At 42.7% G+C, this 24,294-nt stretch overlaps 1 protein-coding gene across 1 annotated transcript in view; it reads right to left on the bottom strand.

The window, feature by feature from the left end:
* The window catches only part of LOC111949595 (RNA-binding protein Musashi homolog 2-like), a 184,269-nt gene extending 160,428 nt beyond the window's left edge, over positions 1-23,841 (bottom strand). The window contains exons 1-5 of the mRNA XM_070434221.1: positions 23,647-23,841; positions 23,293-23,333; positions 22,903-22,984; positions 22,171-22,255; positions 14,636-14,677 (exon numbers count right to left, since the gene is read on the bottom strand). Coding sequence (XP_070290322.1) covers positions 14,636-14,677; positions 22,171-22,255; positions 22,903-22,984; positions 23,293-23,333; positions 23,647-23,711 — 315 coding nt within the window. The 5' untranslated portion in view covers positions 23,712-23,841. The remainder of the gene's footprint in view (positions 1-14,635; positions 14,678-22,170; positions 22,256-22,902; positions 22,985-23,292; positions 23,334-23,646) is intronic.
* Positions 23,842-24,294: the final 453 nt, after the last annotated feature.

Genomic DNA, 24,294 nt, shown 5'->3' with positions numbered 1-24,294 from the left:
ATGTTTGGAGTAAAGAATTGCACCAATTTTCCAACCATATATTGTGCGGAAACACCGATAAAGTGATGCTATACAGATGCGTTTGTGCCTGGGTGGGAGGAGTGGGTAAAAGGAGGGATGGGAGGAGTTAGAACAATGGATTAGCGGGAGCAAATCAATGGTGACTGGTACATGACTATTAGTGCATACTAAACAGACAGAGCAAAAAATATCTGTCAAAACAATGCCTTCTGTCCTTTTCATTCTACTCCATGCTTTTACATCAGCCCCATGTGCAGCACGCCTGGGCCACAAGAGGACAATCAAACTAAGGCTTGTCATGAGATACATGTTTACATTGCTCTGTTTGAAGCTGAAGAGGTGAAGGAGGGAGACCAGGGGTAGAGTGAAAGGGAAGGAGTCCTTCCTGCCTGTTGCATGCAGAGACTAGAGAATGTCTAGTAGAGGTAGACTGCAGGGCTTTGGAAGCAGCCATGTTGACTGTTGAGAACGAGGGACTTTTGTTTGACCCGGCATGGTTCTCTCTCTTCTGCCGTGCTCCTCATTAACGTCAATCAGGATCAGTTTGTGGAAGGCCAACCCTAGCAGCCCCCAGTCCCGGATCCTGACCCGCTCCTGACCTGCTGCCTGCCTGTTCTGTTCCACACCAGAACACACTGACTGACTCCCCAACACACCCCCTCCAGCCGCCAGGGCAGCAGCAGCACGGTAGGGATACTTACAGCATGCCTAGGCAGTGAGCTGAAAGCAGAGGGAGGCAGGGCTTGGCCAACTGTGTCCAGTGATGTAATTTCAGACCCGGAGTGAGAGACAGCAGTCTTGGACTGAAGGTTGAACCACTTAGTTTCAGAAAAACATATGAGCAATTCCACAGTAACAGAGTGATGATAAGACTCAGATTTTCACTTTAACATGTATGTCAAACAAAAACCAATGATTGCAAAGTTGATTGCAAAGTTAAACAATCTACACTACATGACCAAAAGTATGTGGACACCTGCTCGTCGAACATCTCATTCCAAAATGATGGGCATAAAAAACAGCCCAAGACCATTATTCCTCCTCCACCAAACTTTACAGTTGGCACTATGCATTGGGGAAGGTAGCGTTCTCCTGGCATCTGCAAAACCCAGATTTGTCAGTCGGACTGCCAGATGAAGCTCCAGAGTCCAATGGCGGCGAGCTTTACACCACTCCAGCCGACACTTGGCATGGCACATGGTGATCTTAGGCTTGTGTGCGGCTGCTCAGCCATGGAAACCCATTTCATGAAGCTCCCAAAAGAACAGTTATTGTGCCGACGTTGCTTCGGGAGGCAGTTTGGAACTTGGTAGTTAGTGTTGCTACGTGCTTCAGCACTCGGCGGTCTCATTCTGTGAGCTTGTGTGGCCTACCACTTCGCGGATGAGCAATTGTTGCTCCTAGACGTTTCCACTTCACAATAACAGCACTTACAGTTGACCGGGGCAGCTCTAGCAGGGGCGGAATTTGACAAACTGACTTGTTGGAAAGATGGCATCCTATGACGGTGCCATGTTGAAAGTCACTGAGCTCTTCAGTAAGGCCATTCTATTGCCAATGTTTGTCTACGGAGATTGCATGGCTGTATGCTCAATATTATACACCTGTCAGCATCGGGTGTGGCTGAAATAGCTGAATACACTCATTTGAAGGGGTGTCCACATACTTTTGTGTGTGTGTGTGTGTGTGTGTGTGTGGTGTGTGTGGTGTGTGTGTGTGATATATATATATATATATAATGTACATGCACAAGGACTACTTAACAATTTAACAATTTCCAGAGAACATTTGACAAAAACACATTTACTTGAAAATTCTGTTACCAAAATTTGCATCTGCACTGTTCTTCAAGTAAATGTGTTTTTATAAAATCTTCAGTGGAAATTATTACATGTAGTCCTTGTGCATAGAGTTGTATGGTTTGTTTAACTTTTAAATCACTGGTTTTTGTTTGAAATACATTTTAGAGTGAAAAAGGTGAGTCTCAGCATTACTCTGATACAGTAGTATTACCCATATAGTACAGGGCCTAGTCAGAACTACTGACTGATGATGACACCATCTCAAAACAGGGAAAGAATTCTCTACTACAGATGGTTTTCCTTGTACATAGCAGCTTTCTCAGCCCAAAAGAACTCCTTTTGTGATGTCATCAAAGGTAGACTGCAGCCTAATTTCTTGGCATCAGCCAACCGTTCATCTCAGAGCATCAAACATCTATAGCTCTATGCAACGTATACGTCAAGACCCTCAAATAATCAAAAGAGTAGTGTCAGGTTTAACCAAAGCCTTCTTGTCCAATTCTATTACTCCAACAGCAGAAAAGTGGAGCACCTGCTGCAAATATCAGAAAACTGAGAGAAAAAAGGAGACACTGCTTTGCCAGGTCGTCAACAGAAAAAAGAAGGACTGCTAGAAGTGCAGTGGGAGAGAGGCACACACAGAGAAAGCAAGGGAGAGCAGATTGAATGGGACTAAGCAGTGGTTTGCTGGGTTCTTAATTGGTGTCAGAGTGATAGGCCACACAGGAGAGTGAGAACTGGGCTCTTGGACCAGCGCCCCTCTCCTGGTAAGGGCCAAGCGTCCACTGTGGGGAGGGAGAGTTCACACATCCTCACCTTTGGACTTCATTAAAAACTCCCTCTCCACCCACCTCCTCCACGGCCAGAGCTTCCGGCGCCGATAGAGATGGCAGCCTCGCTTCGCGTTCCTTGGAAAATATGCAGTATTTTGTTTTTTTACGTGTTATTTCTTACATCGTCCGGTAATCTTAGGTTTCATTACATACAGTCGGGAGGAACTACTGAATATACGATTAACGTCAACTCACCATCGTTCCTACCAGGAATATGACTTTCCCGAAACGGATCCAGTGTATTGCCTTCCACACAATACAATGGATCAGATCCCAGCCGGACCCTGGGCGACGCCGAAAAAGGGGAAACGTGGCGGTCTCGTGGTCAGGCTTCGGAGACGGGCACATCGCGCTCCACTCCCTAGCATACTACTCGCCAATGTCCAGTCTCTTGACAATAAGGTTGATGAAATCCGAGCACGGGTAGCATTCCAGAGAGACATCAGGGATTGCAACGTGCTCTGCTTCACGGAAACATGGCTAACTCAAGGGACGCTAACGGAGTCGGTGCAGCCAGCTGGTTTCTCCATGCATCGCGCCGACAGAAACAAACATCTTTCCGGTAAGAAGAGGGGCGGGGGGGTATGCCTTATGATTAACGAGAATGTGTGTGACCATCATAATAACACACAAGAACTCAAGTCGTTCTGTTCACCTGATCTAGAACTCCTCACAATCAAATGTCGACCGCATATCTACCAAGGGAATTCTCGTCAATCATAATCACAGCCGTATACATTCCCCCCAAGCAGACACATCGATGGCCCTGAACGAACTTTATCTGACTCTTTGTAAACTGGAAACCACACACCCTGAGGCTGCATTCATCGTAGCTGGGGATTTTAACAAGGCTAATCTAAAAACAAAACTCCCTAAATTCTATCAGCATATCGATTGTGCTACCAGGGCTGGAAAAACACTGGACCATTGCTACACTAATTTCCGCGACGCTTACAAGGCCCTCCCCCGCCCCCTTTCGGAAAAGCTGACCACGACTCCATTTTGTTGATTCCTGCCTACAAACAGAAACTCAAACAACAAGCTCCCGGCTCAGGTCTGTTCAACGCTGGTCCGACCAATCTGAATCCACGCTTCAAGACTGCTTCGATCACGCGGATTGGAATATGTTCCGCATCGCGTCCAACAACAATATTGACGAATATGCTGATTCGGTGAGCGAGTTCATTAGGAAGTGCATTGACGATGTCGTACCCACAGCAACGATAAAAACATTCCCAAACCAGAAACCGTGGATTGACGGCAGCATTCGCGTGAAACTGAAAGCGCGAACCACTGCTTTTAACCAGGGCAAGGTGACCGGAAGCATGACCGAATACAAACAGTGTAGCTATTCTCTCCGCAAGGCAATCAAACAGGCTAAGTCTCAGTACAGAGACAAAATCGAGTCGAAATTCAACAGCTCAGACACAAGAGGTATGTGGCAGGGTCTACAGTCAATCACGGATTACAAAAAGAAAACCAGCCCCGTCGAGGACCAGGATGTCTTGCTCCCAGACAGGCTAAACAACTTTTTTGCCCGCTTTGAGGACAACACAGTGCCACTGACACGGCCCCCTACCAAAACCTGCGGGCTCTCCTTCACTGCAGCCGAGGTGAGTAAAACATTTAAACGTGTTAACCCTCGCAAGGCTGCAGGCCCAGACGGCATTCCCAGCCGCGTCCTCAGAGCATGCGCAGACCAGCTGGCTGGTGTGTTTACGGACATATTCAATCAATCCTTATCCCAGTCTGCTGTTCCCACATGCTTCAAGAGGGCCACCATTGTTCCTGTTCCCAAGAAAGCTAAGGTAACTGAGCTAAACGACTATCGCCCCGTAGCACTCACTTCCGTCATCATGAAGTGCTTTGAGAGACTAGTCAAGGACCATATCACCTCCACCCTACCGGACACCCTAGACCCACTCCAATTTGCTTACCGACCCAATAGGTCCACAGACGACGCAATCGCAACCACACTGCACACTGCCCTAACCCATCTGGACAAGAGGAATACCCATGTGAGAATGCTGTTCATCGATTACAGCTCAGCATTTAACACCATAGTACCCTCCAAACTCGTCATCAAGCTCGAGACCCTGGGTTCGACCCGCCCTGTGCAACTGGGTCCTGGACTTCCTGACGGGCCGCCCCCAGGTGGTGAGGGTAGGTAACAACATCTCCACCCGCTGATCCTCAACACTGGGGCCCCACAAGGGTGCGTTCTGAGCCCTCTCCTGTACTCCCTGTTCACCCACGACTGCGTGGCCATGCACGCCTCCAACTCGATCATCAAGTTTGCGGATGACACTACAGTGGTAGGCTTGATCACCAACAACGACGAGACGGCCTACAGGGAGGAGGTGAGGGCCCTCGGAGTGTGGTGTCAGGAAAATAACCTCATACTCAACGTCAACAAAAACAAAGGAGATGATTGTGGACTTCAGGAAACAGCAGAGGGAGCACCCCCCTATCCACATCGACGGGTCAGTAGTGGAGAAGGTGGAAAGTTTTAAGTTCCTCGGTGTACACATCACGGACAAACTGAATTGGCCACCCACACAGACAGCGTTGTGAAGAAGGCGCAGCAGCGCCTCTTCAACCTCAGGAGGCTGAAGAAATTCGGCTTGTCACCAAAAGCACTCACAAACTTCTACAGATGCACAATCGAGAGCATCCTGTCGGGCTGTATCACCGCCTGGTACGGCAACTGCTCCGCCCACAACCGTAAGGCTCTCCAGAGGGTAGTGAGGTCTGCAGAACGCATCACCAGGGGCAAACTACCTGCCCTCCAGGACACCTAACACCACCCGATGTCACAGGAAGGCCATAAAGATCATCAAGGACAACAACCACCCAAGCCACTGCCTGTTCACCCCGCTATCATCCAGAAGGCGAGGTCAGTACAGGTGCATCAAAGCAGGGACCGAGAGACTGAAAAACACTTCTATCTCAAGGCCATCAGACTGTTAAACAGCCACCCTAAACATTTAGGGCCGCTGCCAACATACTGACTCAACTCCAGCCACTTTAAAAATGGGAATTGATGGAATTATGTAAAATGTACCACTAGCCACTTTAAGCAATGCACTTAATACAATGTTTACATACCCTACATTACCCATCTCATATGTATATACTGTACTCTATATCATCTACTGCATCTTGCCATCTTTATGCAATACATGTACCACTAGCCACTTTAAACTATGCCACTTTATGTTTACATACCCTACAGTACTCATCTCATATGTATATACCGTACTCTATACCATCTACTGCATCTGCCATGCCGTTCTGTACCACCACTCATCCATATATCTTTATGTACATATTCTTTATCCCTTCACACTTGTGTGTGTGTGTAAGGTAGTAGCGTGGAATTGTTAGGTTAGATTACTGTTGGTTATTACTGCATTGTCGGAACTAGAAGCACAAGCATTTCGCTACACTCGCATTAACATCTGCTAACCATGTGTATGTGACTAATAAAATTTGATTTGATTTGATTTGATTTGAGCTAACTGCTCAGCTACTTCTCAGTACACACCGCTCTCACACCAGAAGAAAAGGGGAAAATTACATGTAAAAGTAAAACTGTGAACTCAATTCCTACCAACCACCAACCCCCTCCACACACACACACACACACACACTTCCAGTAGTCACACAGGGCGTTGTTGTAGAGGCCTGGGTTGGATGCTGTGCAGCGAGAACAGCACCCACTGAGGTATTGTTTTGACAGTTCTCATGGCAGTAAATGCCAAAGCTTCTCCAGTCAGGGAGGGTGCGTGTTAGTGAGGGGAACTCAAGGAGCCCATTATGCTGTGCAGTGTGCACTCAACCTTTTGTATTTCTTCTCTCTCTCACCCAGAGAATGGTTTCTCACGAACCCACCATGTGCAGGGGTTGGAAAACCATTCATAGATTACTTTCTTTTCAAAAATAACAGCCATTTATTGGCCAAATTGTGGGTGCTGAACATTTTGAGGAGGATATTCTCTCTGGTGATGTTTGGTCACAGGACCAGGGCATGATTATTATCATCCTACACAATATGAACAGAGATTATAGAGACGTCTATAGGCTCTCAAAACCAATGGATGTCAGGCTCTGACAGTGGCAAAGGGAACAGGCATTTACACTTCAGATCAGAGTTCAAACTATGGCTTACCGTGTCTTCAGAACGTATTCACACCCCTGGACTTTTTCAAAATGTTGTTGTGTTTCAAAGTGGGATTAAAATCTATTGAATTGTCATTTTTTTGTCAAAGATCTACACAAAAAAACTAATGGAAACTACAACACAAATATATGTTGATTAGATAAGTATTCAACCCCCCCTCCGAGCCAATCAATGATATAATTATCTTTGGCAGCGATTACATCTGAGTATTTCTGGGTAAGCCCAAAAGCTTTGCAAACCTGGATTGTACAATATTTAGACATTCTTTTTTAAATTCTTCAAGTTGGTTTTTGATCATTGCTAAGCCATTTAAGTTTTGCCATATATTTTCATACCGATTTAAGTTAAAATGTAACTAGGCCACTCAGGAACATTCAATGTCGTCTTGGTAAGTAACTCCAGTGTATATTTGGCCTAAGGCTATTGTCCTGCTGAAAGGTGGATTTGTCTCCCAGTGTCTGTTGGAAAGCAGACAGATCCAGGTTTTCCTCAAAGACATCTCATTTCATCAACAACAAAAAAACTCCCTAGTCCTTGCCAATGACACACATACCTATAACAAGACGCAGCCACCACCGTGGTTGAAAATATGAAGAGATGTACTCAGTGATGTGTTTGATTTGCCCCAACCATACAGTGCATTCGGAAAGTATTCCGACAACTTGACTTTTTCCACATTCTGTTACATTACAGCATTATTCTAAAATGGATTAAATTGTTTTGTTATCCTCAATTTACACACAAAACCCCATAATGACAAAGCAAAAACAAGTTTAGACATTTTAGCAAATTTATTAAAAACAAGACTGAAATATCACATTTAGATAAGTATTCAGACCCTTTACTCAGTACTTTGTTGAAGCACGTTTGGCAGAGATTACAGCCTCGAGTGCTCTTGGGTATGACGCTACAAGCTTGGCACACCTGTATTTGGGGAGTTTCTCCCATTCTTCTCTGCAGATCCCCTCAAGCTCTGTCAGGTTGGATGGGGAGCGTTGCTGCACAGCTATTTTCAGGTCTCTCCAGAGATGTTAGATCGGGTTCATGTCCAGGCCCTCGCTGGGCCTCTCAAGGACATTCAGAGACTTGTCTCGAAGCCAATCCTAAGTTGTCTTGGCTGTGTGCTTAGGGTCATCATGTTGGAAGGTGAACCTTCACCGCAGTCTGAGGTCCTGAGACTGTTTTCATCAAGGATCTCTGTACTTTGCTCTGTTAATCTTTCCATCGATCTTGACTACTCTCCCAGTCCCTTCCACTGAAAAACATCCTCACAGCATGATGCCGCCACCACCATGCTTCACCGTAGGGAGTGTGCCAGGTTCCCTCCAGACATGATGCTGCCACCACCATGCTTCACCGTAGGGAGTGTGCCAGGTTCCCTCCAGAGTTGACACTTGGCATTCGGGCCAAGAGTTCTTTGGCCTGTCAACTGTGGGACTTTATACTGGCTTGCGAAAGTATTCAACCTCTTTGGCATTTTTCCTATATTGTTGCCTTAAAACCTTGGGGGGTTTGTATCATTTGATTTACACAACATGCCTACCACTTTGAAGATGCAAAATATGTTTTATTGTGAAATAAACAAGACATAAGACAAAAAAACTTCAGCGTGCATAACTATTCAACCCCCAAAGTCAATACTTTGTAGAACCACCTTTTGCAGCAATTATATCTGCAAGTCTCTTGGGATATGTCTCTATAAGCATGGCACATCTAGCCACTGGGATTTGTACCCATTCTTCAAGGCAAAACTTCTCCAGCTCCTTCAAATTGGATGGGATCTGCTGGTGTACAGCAACCTTTAAGTCATACCAAGAGCGTGCAAAGCTGTTATCAAGTCAAAGGGTGGCTACTTTGAAGAATCTCAAATATAAAATATATTTTGATTTGTTTAACACTTTTTGTGTTACTACATGATTCCATATGTGCCATTTCATAGTTCTGATGTCTTCACTATTATTCTACAATGTAGAAAATAGTAAAAATAAAGAAAATCCCTGAAATGAGTAGGTGTGTCCAAACTTTTGACTGGTACTGTATGTAAATAAGGTATTTCTGTAGTTTTTTTTATACATTTGCAAACATTTCTAAAAACTGCTTTTGCTTTGTCATTATGGGGTACTGTGTGTAGATTGATGAGGAAAACTAGGTAATACATTTTAGAATAAGGCATTTTAGAATAATGCACTGTAATGCTTTGTTTTCAAGACCAAGTAAATTAATTTGCCAATTTTTTTTGCAGTTTTACTTTAGTGCCTTATTGCAAACAAATATTTTGTAATATTTGTATTCTGTACAGGCATCCTTCTTTTCATTCTGTCATTTACGTTTTGTCAGTTAAGAACAAAGTCTTATTTAAAATGACAGCCTACCCCGGCCAAACCCGGACGAGCTCAGCCAATTTGGCGCCACACTATGGGACTCCCAATCACGCCCGGATGTGATACAGCCTGGATTCGAACCAGGGGCTGTAGTGACGCCTCTTGTACAGATGCAGTGCATTAGATCACTGCACCACTCGGGAGCCCATTATTACAAAACCCCACATTATTGTGTGTAGATGAGTGACAACATCCACATGTAATCCATGTTAAATTCAGGATGTAACACAACATGTGGATAAAGTCAAGGGGTGTTAATAGTTGCTGAAGGCACTGTGTGTGTGAGAAGAGTAGCCAGGTGCATTACTTTATTTTTTTTCATAAAGCACTCCAAAACAAAATCTGAAAAACAATGGTTTTCCTTAACAAAATAAAAATCACAGTGCAGTTATAACAAAACATTTTCTGCATTATAGTCTAACTAGACGATAAATCAAATCACATTTTATTGGTCACATATACACGTTTAGCAGATGTTATTTTGAGCGTAGCGAAATGCTTGTGCTTCTAGTTCCGGCAGTGCAGTAATATTATCAAGTAATCTAACAAGTAATCTAACAATTCCACAACAACTACCTAGTTAGGTGATATGCCACATTTCTTCAGCCTCCTGAGGTTGTAGAGGCGCTGTTGCGCCTTCTTCACCACACTGTCTGTGTGAGTGGACCATTTCAGTTTGTCTGTGATGAGTACGCCGAGGAACTTAAACTTTCCACCTTCTCCACTGCTGTCCTGTCAATTTGGAGAGGGGGGTGCACCCTCTGCTGTTTCCTGAAGTCCACGGTCATCTTTGTTTTGTTGACGTTGAGTAAGAGGTTGTTTTCCTGACACCACACTCCGAGTGCCTTCACCTCCCCCCTATAGGCTGTCTCGTCATTGTTGGAGATCAAGCCCACTAATGTTGTGTCGTCTGCAAACTTGATGATTGAGTTGGAGGCGTGCATGGCCCCGCAGTCATGGGTGAACAGGGAGTACAGGAGAGGGCTGAGCATGCACCCTTGTGGGGCCCCTGTGTTGAGAGTCAGCGTAGTGGAGGTGTTGTTTCCTACCTTCACCACATGGGGGCGGCCCGTCAGAAAGTCCAGGACCCAATCTCACAGGGTGGGGTTGAGCCCCAGGGCCTCCAGCTTGATGATGAGCTTGGAGGGTACTATGGTGTTGAACGCTGAGCTGTAGTCAATGAACAGCATTCTTACATAGGTATTCCTCTTGTCCAGATGGGACAGGGCAGTGCGATGGCGATTGCATCGTCTGTGGACCTGTTGGGGTGGTATGCCAATTACAGTGGGTCTAGGGTGCCAGTAAGGAGGAGGTGATATGATTCTTGACTAGTCTCTCAAAGCACTTCATGATGACAGAAGGCTATATAGGCCTGGGGAAAGTTGTGTCTTCGGACTGTTGCGTGTAGAATGCACTAGGCTATTAATTGATGATAGGCCCTGCTTTACTGAAGTTGCGAGACATTGCAAACCAATAAATTGCGAGATACAGCATTCCATTGAGAGATAGCGTTTTTGATTGCCGATAGATAGACTGTCTGCCTGGTGACCGACCTGCCTACACTGTGCCCCTCTCCTCTCTCTCTCGCTAGCTCGCTATGAAAGACGCACATTTTTGTGTTCACGGAATTACGGCAACTAATCAGTCTCTGTTCCAAACATACTGAATCTTAGGAGTTGATTGCTAGCGGAATCGAATCTTGTAACTCAGAAATGGGAGTTGACAGCACTACGTCATCGTTGTTAACAGTTGGAAAAAAGGCAGAGAAGGCAAGCGACAGCAGCAAAGTCCTGTATGGCAACACTTTGAGAAGATAATGAAAAGGAAATTCAAACTGGAAGGTAGAATAGAGGTACAGTAATGGCAGTACAGATGTAATGCTGAACTAGCAGAAGGAGACGCACCGTGAGACAAACAGCGGCATAGTGAATCCACGTGAAATTTGAAGAAAAGGCCTTTTAAACGTTATGAAACAATTTCAATATGTCACATTAAAATCAGGTCTTTTGATTTAGTTTATTAAAATATATTGACGCAAAACCGTTAAAAAGAGCAAAGTGCTATTTGATTTGTCAACTCGTGCACAACCTCTCTGTCCTTCACATCGGAGTGCTGCTGGCTGGCTTTTTGCGTGTCTTGACCAATCAGATTCACGGAAATCACAGGTCACGCGGGCCGGTCACAACGTTCAAGCTGCGCTCTCCACTTTCCTCCGGTATTTATTTAGCAAGAGTGATAACACATCACTCCTGACAGACAAGCAATGTAGCAGCCTAGACACCTAAACACAAACCATCTGACATGCTGGATTGCATGGAAACAATACTATTTTTCCGTCTGATCAACTGTAGGTTACTAACAACAGCTGCTGCATGGTCTACTATTGGATCCATCTCTCTGGCCATGGTAAACGAAGCGGGGACGTTATGTATTTATAGCCCATTTGTTAGTGAGAAAATGTGAATGGTATCAAATTTGGTTTATATTCAAACTTGGGCTGACTAGGCTCCCTAGACTGTTTCATTCCAAAAGTTATCAACTGGATTTAATCAATAAACACAATAGCTGACAGAGACTGTGAGGAAATGTTATAATAGCCTACAGTTGCATAGGGTAGGACTACACAATGCAAACCTGCATAAAGCAAGCTCAGCCCTGTGAGTTTTATTGTCCAATCATAATGCTTTCTTTGTGTTGGTGTATGGGAAACCCCCCTAGTCCTATTTTAAAATATAATTAATATGAGGTACAAGGTTGCTGCAGTTGGATAGGGTTTTCAACCTCCCCTTTTTACCCCAGGAGATATTAAACCATGTGACCTAAATAGAAAATATATATCTATTTTTTTTTACAGCAGATCATGTCATACCGTATAAAGTTGAACCTGGTTAGGTTACCAGATCAAGAAACACTACGGGCCCCAGAATGTTTTTTTCGCCACAACACTCAGACCTGTGGTGCCACCGCTGAGATGTATAGATGCTTGCCCTAGGAATAGAATATAACAGCCATAAAACTAACAGTATGGACTCTGGAAAGGCGAACTCCAGGTATGTCTGCATTTAATGTCTGTTTGGTAATAAACCAACAAACTCAGCTTCGTTGACTTATTCACGAAGTTACCAAACTAATGACACCCTAGCTAAGTACAGTACTCAACATACACCTGCTTGTTTCAGTTCTATTCAGCATACTCCAAAATATGGGGCAAGTCACAAATATAATGCCATAATGCCACATGATTGTATGTGATGGCGGTTGTATAATTGCATAAAGCTTATTATTGGGTGGTTGGCTTAACACAAAGAAAATACGTAGCGGCTGTGTTGTGCTCCGACTGCAGCCTGATTTAATGCCCGTTCATCTCGGAGCCTCAGGCCCTGAGCCAGCCTGCCTGCCTGCGCTTCCTTGGACCAGAGTGGCTGGCCTGGCATGTGAGTGGTGAAGGGAGTGAGTTCGTCATTTCTCCTCCAGTGATTGTCCACTCTGGGAAAGTTCTTCATTTCAATTAGTGTGCTGTGGACACCTGCCACCCTTGAAGCCATTCCTGTATTGAAGAGTTAGGAAACAACATGCTCTCAGCCAGTTAGCCTACCAGCCAGCCAGAGGCTGTCCCTCCCTACCCAGCCTTAAATGCCTAAGGTGGATGTTTCTCACACTGTCACAAACTGTAGGTACACACAATGTACACACACACACTGTAAAAACACACTGTAAACACTCAAATTTGGTAGAGAGTGAGCATGCAGCCGACAGCATGGTCTGAGGTAAACGCTCACTGGGAAATTGAACACGGGCAATAAAAACCCTGAGCCAGAGTTACTGACAAACAGAGAACAAAACACGTTTTGCTCTAAAGGACGACGATAACCTGAGGGCTTGAACATTGCTGTACATAAGACCTTTCTTTCATAAATTGTACATGCACCAAAACCCCATGCAATGCTGATTTAACTGCTCTTTAATCCTTAAGCCTCTACGTTCTTTGACAGCCACATTCTCACTCCACTCAGGGTTAAAAATAAGCCTGCCCTTAAGGGTCCGAAGACAAGTCAAGGTATATTTTCATCTTCAAATTCCTTTACAGTGTCATTGCTCTTTAGAAACAAACACCTTATAGCCTACATAGGTCTGCATCTTTCTTTATTGTTAAAAATGTCCTTGCGTCAAATTCATGTTTATTCAAAAATGATTGCATAATTGATATCAAGGGTGCTTTTTTGCATAAAACAGCCCACAGAGCAGAAAATATCAAAGCACTGTACAAATCTGTCAAATACTGTAACATATGCTTGCATATCAACAGTCTGCACTGGAACGAAGTACTGTACAGTCAGAATAGACTTCTGTTAGTATTATCACTATTACTGTACACCATTTTTTATATATATTTTGTATAACCTTTATTTAACTACACAACTCAGTTAAGAAGTCGCTCTGGATAAGAGCGTCTGCTAAATGACTTAAATGTAAATGTAAATGTAAGAACAAATTCTTATTTAATTGGACTTCACATGAATAGGTGGATACATTTGTATTTTTTTTTATCAAAAGAAATATCGTCCCATACACTGGATAGGTAGAGTGAAATGTGTTGTTTTACTGGGTCAGCCATAGTAGTACAGTACCCCTGGAGAAAAGTAGGGTTAAGTGTCTTGCTCAAGGACACAGACAGATGTTTCACCCTGTCGGCTCGGGTATTTGAACCAGCGACCTTTCGGTTACTAGCCCAACGCTCTAACCGCTAGGCTACCTGCTGCCGAAAACAAGGGGGGGGAAGAGAGACTGTATCAAGAAACAAGCACATCCCCTAGCTGTTCTCAATTACATGCATGTAGCCATACCCAGCCTTAAGATAACATGTGCCTCGGCTTGGAAAGCTTTACCTCCGTCATTCCTGTTTGAAACCTGATCAAAATAACAAAGTAGCAATGCCTCTCTTTGTGTTAATAAAAAAAAGAAAATGCCCCAATCTACCTCAGTGTCTTTAGGGAAAAACATTGTGTGAACAACTACAATGTGATACTCTCTCATTCAATCAAATGCAGCGAAGTCTTTAGAGCAGTCACCCAGGGAAATTCTACCTCACTACGGTTTCTAGACAACATGCTGATGTAAACAAGTACGGTGGTGGTGCAGCTATGGGAGAAATCAGACAGCCAGTCATCTACCTGTAGCAAGCTCCAGACCAGCCTGACAGTGACACTTGCATACCAAAACTAATCTGCAGGCATACATGCCGTTTTATGACCAGACCCTCTCTGCAGGTTAGCAATGTACCCAGTGTTACAGAAACCAACCAACAAACTAAAAGTCCTCTCCGTGAGAGGTTAAAACATGTTCAGCATGTTGTCTGACCTTGGACTAAAAGTCCTCTCCGTGAGAGGTTAAAACATGTTCAGCATGTTGTCTTACCTTGGGCTGAGCACGTCTAGGGAAGGCAACTTTAGGATCGATCTGGTAAATATTAAAAAAGGGACAAGAGAAAGAGGAGAAAGGGAGATTAGATAGATATCAATCATTATCAAAGTTGTCAATCACTTAAACACAACTAATGACAGGGATTTGGATGTATTCCTCATGGATAACAAGACTATCCCACAGACCGGCATGCACGACTTGGACAACGTTAGGATTACCGTCACAACTGACAGTACAGACACTACACAAGGGCTATTCAAAATCAGGCTTCGAGTTCCCCAAGTCCCCTTCAGGACTTCTGTTTTCCATCCTTCCCTCTGTCCCTAGTCTGAATAAGTCCTTGATCACCAGGTGAGTGGACTCCTTTAGCCAATCATTAAATCAACCAATGAACTACCAGGGAGAGAAAAGACCCAGCTGTACTGGGAACCTTAGGGCTCAAGCCTCCTACACTAGTAAACAATTATCAGTGTGGGATTTCACATCTTCCCCACACAGATTAATCAACAGTCATATTAAAGATGGCTGATTTAATCAAATGCACAATTTTATTTCCTTTTGCATCGTCAAATTGTCCAGGTCCGTCATTCACATAATCCTACATTACTCCGTAGAAGCACAGCTGACTAATAAATCAATAGCCCTTCACACATCATGGTTTAGTCAAGGTATATTGACCAAGAAAATGCATAACTAGCATTAATGCCAAGGTTAATATTTAAGCGCTATGTGAAAAATGTTTAAGTAAAAAAGCACCATACCACATTTTTTTGATTGAAAGCGCATTGACTGCATAATGATATAAATTGTAGAATAATTAAAAATAAAAATAATTAAAAATCCATTCAAAATATATTACATTTGCGTTTTCTTTAATATACTTTGTGATTTTGGCAATGCCCTTTATCTACTTCTCCACAGTCAGATGAACTCGTGGATACCATTGTTATGTCTCTGTGTGTAGTTTGAAGGAACTAGTGCTAGCGAAATTGCTAACTACCGTTAGTGCAATCACTGGAAGTCTATATGTACAGTTGAAGTCGGAAGTTTACATAGCCAAATATATTTAAACTCAGTTTTTCACAATTCCTGACATTTAATCCTAGTAATAATGACCTGTCTTAGGTTGGTTAAGATCACCACTTTATTTGAAGAATGTGAAATGTCAGAATAATACTGTAGAGAGAATGATTTATTTCAGCTTTTKTTTCTTTCATCACATTCCCAGTGGGTCAGAAGTTTACATACACTCAATTAGTATTTGGTAACATTGCCTTTTAAATTGTTTAACTTGGGTCAAATGTTTCGGGTAGCCTTCCACAAGCTTCCCACAATAAGTTGGGTGAATTTTGGCCCATTCCTCCTGACAGAGCTGGTGTAACTGAGTCAGGTTTGTAGGCCTCCTTGCTCGCACATGCTTTTTCAGATCTGCCCACAGATTTTCTATAGGATTGAGGTCAGGGCTTTGTGATGGCCACTACAATACCTTGACTTTGTTGTCCTTAAGCCATTTTGCCACAACTTTGTAAGTATGCTTGGGGTCATTGTCCATTTGGGTCTTCCAAATGGACAATGTGTGGATGCATTTCAAGGCATACCTTCAAACTCAGTGCCTCTACTCTACAGTATTATTCTTGACATTTCACATTCTTAAAATAAAGTGGTGATCCTAACTGACCTAAGACAGGGAATTTTTACTAGAATTAAATATCAGGAATTATGAAAAACTGAGTTTAAATGCAATTGGCTAAGGCGTATGTAAACTTCCGACTTCAACTGTAACTGCTATAAACTTCATCATTGCGCAAACGCTAGTTAGCATTGGCTCACACAAATACCTCTAACTTCCTTCATACTGGCACAGAAACTGTGTCCAAAATCCCAAAGTATCGCTTTAATGCTATTCAAAGTCACTTAATAGTTCCCTCCTAGAAAACATAATTTTCATTTCAAATCAAATAACACTGACTGGAGTCATCTACTCTTTTAGCTCACATTATGGATTCAAAATATATGGGTATTACGAGACCACATCGCTGCATGCTTTTACGCAGAACAGCTAGATATAATTTCCTGATTCCATCCAAGGGGTTATTATGGCAGCCAATATGAATTGGCACATTTGGGTTCGGATTGAATACAATGAGGCCTCAAAACAAAAGAAGGCATTGTATTATTCATCATTGCATCAGTTTACTGCAAAACAGTAATTTATGTTTTCACTATTTATTACAGGATTTGCTCCATGTGCTGAACTGCAGACTTGTAAATTGTCAAAAAGTAGCTCAAACTAACTGTGAGATATCAAGTCAGGTGTTAGAACCAACCACAAGACTTCCTCAAGAACAACTTGTGCAAATCAAACATTCATTTGAACATTACATTTTCCCCTCTTACTTCCACTTCTAAAAGTGAAATCATGCACAAGAACACATCCCGTTAAATGGGACAGTCAGTGCATTAAAACAGCCAGGACATTCAAGACACATTTGCCATTTGTCACAGTAAGGTTGAATATAGCCCCAACATTCAATTGTCCTGTGAACAAAGGATTTCTCCTTTCACATTTTCATCTTTAAAGGCCACATAGCTAAAGGGGGGAAAATACCATTATAGTGGAATATTGTGGATAAAGTAGGATGAGAGCTTGTCAATCAGGAAAAAAATAATAGAAGGAACGGAGGGGAAATATAACAGAGAGCTGTCGGTGTGTGACGGACAAAAATACTAGACACTGGTAGAAAGTGACTGTTTGAATTCAGCTGACTGAATGCATTAGCGGAGTGGGATGTGATTTATCCAGAAAAGTGTTCCGTCTACAAGAGATTGCTTTTACAAATGACATCAGCAGAAATCCTATTGTCAACAGACACCGAGTATTATTCAACCCCAAGCCTTCATTTCCATGTTGTCAAGGATTACATAAAACAAGATGCATGTCAAGTATACGCAGTATGTGTATGCAGTACATGCCTCAGCCTTAGCGTATGCAATAGAGGAAAATACATGGGTCACAATGGAAAACCACAGGTATCTCCAATTGAAATAATGCTAAAACTCTGATCGTATACCTGTGAAGTAACTCTGTACTAAAACTAGTAACAACTTAACATGTTGTACAATTAATTAGGGTTTAAGGGCATTTTGCAATCACAGACTATTCTAATAGGGAATCATGTACATTGAATGTTAGAAGAATAATATAACGACTGTATCCTGATGAATGGAAGAAAAAAAACAGCAGCAGCTGCATTGAATTCCCCATGCGGACAAACCAAACCATGTTGCTGTCTGGATTTCAATTTCCCAGTCTAGCCTCACCTGGCAGTGTTAGAGCCAATTTATGCTTCACCCGAAAATGTGGTTGGAGGCGTCGTATGGATGATGTGACGCAATTGCGGAGCTTCCGGAGGCATGCAGAGCTCTGTACCGCATCGCCGTGCGCATCGCTCCGCATTGACATGATTGGTTGACAGTGAGTGAGAGCGGGAGGTTCTGTATAAACACAAGCTCACTTCCTTGAAAACTTCCTTCACAACAGCTCTGCACTGCTCCGCAAAGTACAAGACGTATGAGTGCCCTGACTTCTGCAGAGGCCATATCACCGTAAATCCTGCATGGCCAATGTAGACGGCGGACTGACCAGGCAGCACCTTTTAAAGTGTGTTTTATGTACATTGAACAAAAATAAGCGCAACATGAAACAATTTCAAAGATTTTATTGAGTTAGTTCATATAATAAAATCAGTCAATACAAATTCATTAGGCCCTATTCTATAGATTTCACGAGTAGGAATATAGATATACATGTTGGTCACAGATAGCTTTAAAAAAATAAAAAAATAAAAAAGTAAGGGTGTTGATCAGAAAACCAGTCAGTATCTGGTGTGACCAACATTTGCCTCATGCAGCACGACACATCTCCTTCACAGAGTTGATCAAGCTGTTGATTGTGACCTGTGGAATGTTGTCCCACTCCTCTTCAATGGCTGTGCGAAGTTGCTGGATATAGGCGTGATCTGGTACACGCTGTCGTACTTGTCAATCCAGAGCATCCCAAACATGCTCAATGGTGGACATGTCTGGTGAGTATGCAGGCTATGGAAGAACTGGGACATTTTCAGCATCCAGGAATTATGTACAGATCCTTGTGACCTGGGGTCATGCATTATCATGCTGAAACATGAGGTGCTGGCGGCGGCTGAATGGCACGATAATGGGCCTCGGGATCTTGTGTTCGTTGTCTGTAGCTTATGCCTGCCTGCCCATACCATAACCCCACCATGGGGCACTCTGTTCACAATGTTGACATTAGCAAACCGCTCAACCACAGGACGCCACACAAGCTGTCTGCCATCTGCCCAATACAGTTGAAACTGGGATTCATCCGTGAAGAGCACACTTCTCCAGCATGCCTGTGGCCATCGAAGGTGAGCATTTGCCCACTGAAATCAGTTACGATGCCGAACTGCAATCAGGTCAAGACCTTGGTGAGGACGACGAGCACACAGATGAGCTTCCCTGAGACGGTTTCTGACAATATGTGAAGAAATTATTCGGTTATGCAAACCCACAGTTTCATCAGCTGTCCGGGTGGCTGGTCTCGGACGATCCCGAAAGTGAAGAAGCCAGATGTGGAGGCCCTGGGCTGGCATGGTTACACGTGGTCTGTGGTTCTGAGGCCGATTGGACATACTGCCAAATTCTCTAAATCAACAGAGGCGGCTTACGGTAGAGAAATTAACGATCAGTCAGCATGCTAATTGCACACTCCCTCAAAACTTGAGGGAGGTATTGTGGGAGGTATACCACACATCTGTGGTATTTTGTTGTGTGAGAAAATTACACATTTGAGTGGCCTTTTTATTGTCCCCAGCACAAGGTGCACCTGTGTAATAATCATGCTGTTTAATCAGCTTCTTGATATGCCACACCTGTCAGGTGGATGGATTATCTTGGCAAAGGAGGAATTCTAACTAACAGGGATATAAACAAATTTGTGCACAACATTTGGCAGAAATAGGCTTTTTGTGCATATGGAACATTTCTAGGATCTTTGATTTCAGCTCATGAATTTATATTTTTGTTCATTATACATTTCCATACAATGAAGTGCCTTTTTAGTGTAAGAGCTGTTTGAAATGACCACCTGAAATTTCAGGCCGTTTTGGTGGGATGGAGTTGACATCACCAGGTGGAAAATTAGTTAATAGACCAATAAGAAAGTGTTCCAAACCTCTGCCAATAACAGCAAATCTATCTTGTCCCCTCCCCACTTAGACCACTCCCAGACAGTCCTAGCAAAATTCTTGCTTGAGAAATTGCTCTTTGCTAAGAAGCTATTTGTTTCTTTTTTACCATTTTAATTGGAGAAAAAATCCCAGTAAGGTACTTTGTTACCCAGAAATGATTTGATATTGAGATAAAAATAGCTGCATTGGCCCTTTAAGGTGAGATGTGACTCCCCTCTATTTCACACTGCACCAGCACTTTAATGTAGAACACCTCCCAAGGCACAGAGAGGGGAGTCGGGAGCTCAATGTTGCCTCTATTACATTATACCACACAAGCAGTAGTTCCTCTAAAGACTCTACTCTAGGTCCCTTAATGCATGGATGTCATCAGCTGTTTTCTAATAATCCTATGTAGACGCAAGTCCAGAAAGGAGGGGAGAGAAGGCATCAAAAACACGTAGGTACACATCGAGAGGTTAGGGAGAGGGAGTGTGTGTCTGCACTGCTTCCTTTGCTGGGCTAAAACTGCATGTCCACTCAAATACAGATTCCCCCCCTTTTTTTTTGCAAGACTAACATTTGCCCCTTATCAATAAGGTTTGTTAGAGGTGTACTAATTAATATCAACATTACATTCAAACCTGCAGTCATAATAATCCCTGTATTATTACCAATTCATTAGGCTACCAAATAAATTGCATATAGATTAACAAAGAAATGCGCATTTAAATTAATATCAGTGTAATTTTTCCTGCGGTGACGTGTGGGAAGCTACAGGCATTTCCTTCTTCAGCTATCTGTTTTATAAACCTAGAGCTTCTGGCAATATCAGAGCAGTTACCATGAGTCCTTGAAGACAATATAGGCTGCTTGTATTCACTCCACCGCTCCTAAACTACGAGCCCATTGAGCACTGGCTAACACAGCTGAGTTAGAGCATACACTGCAGCATCTACATACAGAACATGACAGTGTGACTTTACTGAGCATTCAATTCATTATTTTGGTCCCACATTACAATACATCTTAACATGGTAGTTATATCGGCAGTTACTGTGTAACTACATATAATTACTTAACCTATAACTGCTGTAATGTTTGTGTAATGCACAATTTCAAAGACAAAGCACTAGAATCATCAAAAATAAGCAAACTGACCAATATGGGAAATCAAACACTAAACGCAGAGGACGAATCTTCACAATACCATTTTTTGCAGTCAAGGCATTACTCTGACCAACTTTCACCCTCAGAGAAACATGCAACTTGTAATTAAGTATAAGTTTTAATCTATCCAATTTCATAGGAAGCTGGTGGGAGGATGTATAGGAGGACGTGCTCATTGTAATAGCTTGAATGGAATAAAAAGAACGAGTCAAACATGTGGTTTCCATATGTTTAATATTGTTCTATTAATTCCATTCCAGCCATTACAATGAGCCCGTCCTCCTATACATCCTCCCACCAAACTCATTTGATCCATCCATACATTCAGAAACTAAATATACTGTAACAATAAATTAAACAATAGCGGTATGTTTTTATGGCATTCACTGGGGATAACAGTTAGTCTTGGGTTTGTGATTTAAAATGGGTCATGTTGTGTGAATGTGTGCACTTTAGCAGACTTGCAGTGAGAGAGGAAGTGGATAATATGCAGACAGAAGGTGTGTGGATAATATGCAGACATCTGAGATGAAGACAGGGGTAAATGGGTGGATACTGAGGCCAATGACACAGTCTATTGGGACTTGGGAGGATGAAAAATGAAAGTTTAACTCATAAAAACATACAAAAAACATATATTTATAAACTGCATTTTGTAAAAAGAAAAGCCAATAACGCCTGATGGTGCATAGATATGGTGCATGAAAAACAAAGCCACATATGTACAACAATGTTAAGCCTACTAAAATATATGAAGACAGCTGGGAATGTATTTTCACAAAAAACAAATACAGAATAACAATCAATTTATATAATATGCAGATTCAACAATAAACATGTTCCCCCATCTCAAAACACTCAGATGTTCCTGGAGAGAAAGCATTGCAGGTGCCATTGGTGCTCAAATTACTTTATGTAACATAGCACTCAATGCTCAATGGTAAAGATAGGGTTAGCAGAAGGTCTTGTAATTTGAAGGAGGGGAGGGCTACTTATTGGCGTCAAGTGCATGTGGCTGTGAGAGTGAATAATCAATAACTCAATAGGACATAGTCAATCATGCCAGACAGGTGGGTCACAAAACCACAAACACTTCATTTAAAAAGTGACAGAAGAGAGGAGACATACCGTTTTTGAGTCTAATTCGTGGTGTTGCTGAGCTAAGACGTTATCTACACTGGCAGCATCTACGTAAGTAACGAATCCGAAGCCCCTGTGGAAATAAACAAGAAACATTGTAAGAAGTGAGTCAGTGGGGGCGGGAGAGTGGTCAAACAGCCTATCAGTCGGTAAAGTATAACTACAGCCATTACATGGAAACAAATAATAAAGCCAAATGACAGGCTACATTGTAAATCAAATCAAATTGGTCACATACACATATTTAGCAGATGCTATTGCTGGTGTAGCGAAATGCTTGTAGACTAACAAATATATAATGCAGACAAATGTTACATTGTAACAAATAGTTACCAACATTAGCTATTATGGAGTATGGTAGGCTACTTGATATCAAAATAGTTTACCTTTCATATCAGATTCAATTATTTCTTAAATATAAATGCCATTTCCTTTTACTGCTGCACAAGGAATCATGTGAATGAATAGTGTAGTCTAATTATTAACTATATTTTCAGGAATATTCAAAGATCCTCCAGTATTCTATCTGAAGTGGCCGGTCAATGTCAAAATGCGTTACCTTCTAAATGGGCTGATTCAATCGCTTGTAAAAGCGCAACAAAAAGAAATGGCTGATTGCGTGCTAACTGATGTTGCGTTATCATAAGGACACTGCAAAACCACGTACGTTAACAATCAAGACAAATACAAACACAGTGGGAAAAAATACTTGATAATTACCTGGAGCGTTTTGTCGTTGGATCTCTCATCACCATACATTCTCTGATTTCCCCGAATTTAGTAAAATAGTCTCTAAGGCTGTCTGCGCAAAGAAAAACAAACAGAAGGTTACTGGACGTTTTCATTCTTCTGTCAAATATAGAATAGTCTATGTACGAGCTTTAAAATGCCTCTCTATTTATACACATAGGGGTCGAATAGAGGACTTCAAATGATTGGAAATAAAAAATAACCTTGCGCGCACTAAGGTACACGCGCGCTATGAGGTACACACACACACACACACACACACACACACAACACACACGTTGCAACCAGCACCGGCAGCCTCAGCTACCACAGAACACAACCCGACAATGCCACACTGTAGTCCGCAAATTATTTTCTTACCTGGCGAAGTTTGCCAGCTGAGGCCACCGATAAACATTTTACTGTAAGGGGAAAACATAGCAGAAGTGAGTCCAGATGTCAGATCGGCCATTTTGACATGTAGCTAACTACTTGCTATAGCGACCAAAAGCGAGCAAAACGTTGGCAGAGCAGCAGCAAGAGCGCTGTAGTTATCAAACACAGCGAGTTTTAGCTATAGAAAAAGGGGGCAGGCCCGTTTGCTAATATAATCAAACAAAGGTGTAGTTGACTGCACCCGGAAAGCAACATCAATGTCAGTTCTTTGATAAGCCTTGCACTATTGATACAATGTAGCTATAACGATAAAAGTGACAATGCTATTTGCAGTCTTACCCCGGGTCGTGTTGCGAATCATTAGGGGTTCCTCCAGATGTGGCTTGGCTCCCGTCTCCCTCCATAGCTAACCCAACTATAGCCAGTAACTAACGAAGACTCACAAGGCTACGCCGAAGCCCGCTAAAGAAAATATCACTGAGCTGAGAATGCAAGCGTCACACGTGGAATCAGCTCAGCCTGTGGCTCCCTCCTCCTCCCTTGACCCACATGGGGCGTGGTAAGGGATCGTCACCTAACCAATTCAATTGACGTCATTAAGCATTCCCCGCCCATATACAGCTGTACTGTAGCTAACCATTGTGCAGATTTGTTTGTGTGTGTGTGTGTGTGTGTGTGTGTGTGTGTGTGTGTGTGTGTGTGTGTGTGTNTGTGTGTGTGTGTGTGTGTGTGTGTGTGTGTGTGTGTGTGTGTGTGTGTGTGTGTGTGTGTGTGTGCTAACAACATTTTCTATCCATTTACACAGACTGTAAGTGGCCTTGCCTGATAAAGGCTATTTCCTAGATTGCCATGATACTGGAATATATTTCAGATGGCCATCTGTAACATCAGTGAATCTGTGAATTTTACATAAAGTTCACTAGTAGTCTACTGCTTTATGTTGACAGAGGGGATATATGATACATTTCCACAAGTGTTTTAAGTAAT

The sequence above is a fragment of the Salvelinus sp. IW2-2015 genome, linkage group LG22, assembly GCF_002910315.2.
Source record: "Salvelinus sp. IW2-2015 linkage group LG22, ASM291031v2, whole genome shotgun sequence".
Classification (NCBI taxonomy): Eukaryota; Metazoa; Chordata; class Actinopteri; order Salmoniformes; family Salmonidae; genus Salvelinus; species Salvelinus sp. IW2-2015.
The sequence above is the reverse complement of the archived record's forward strand: the minus strand, read 5'-3'. Positions and strand labels throughout refer to the sequence as shown.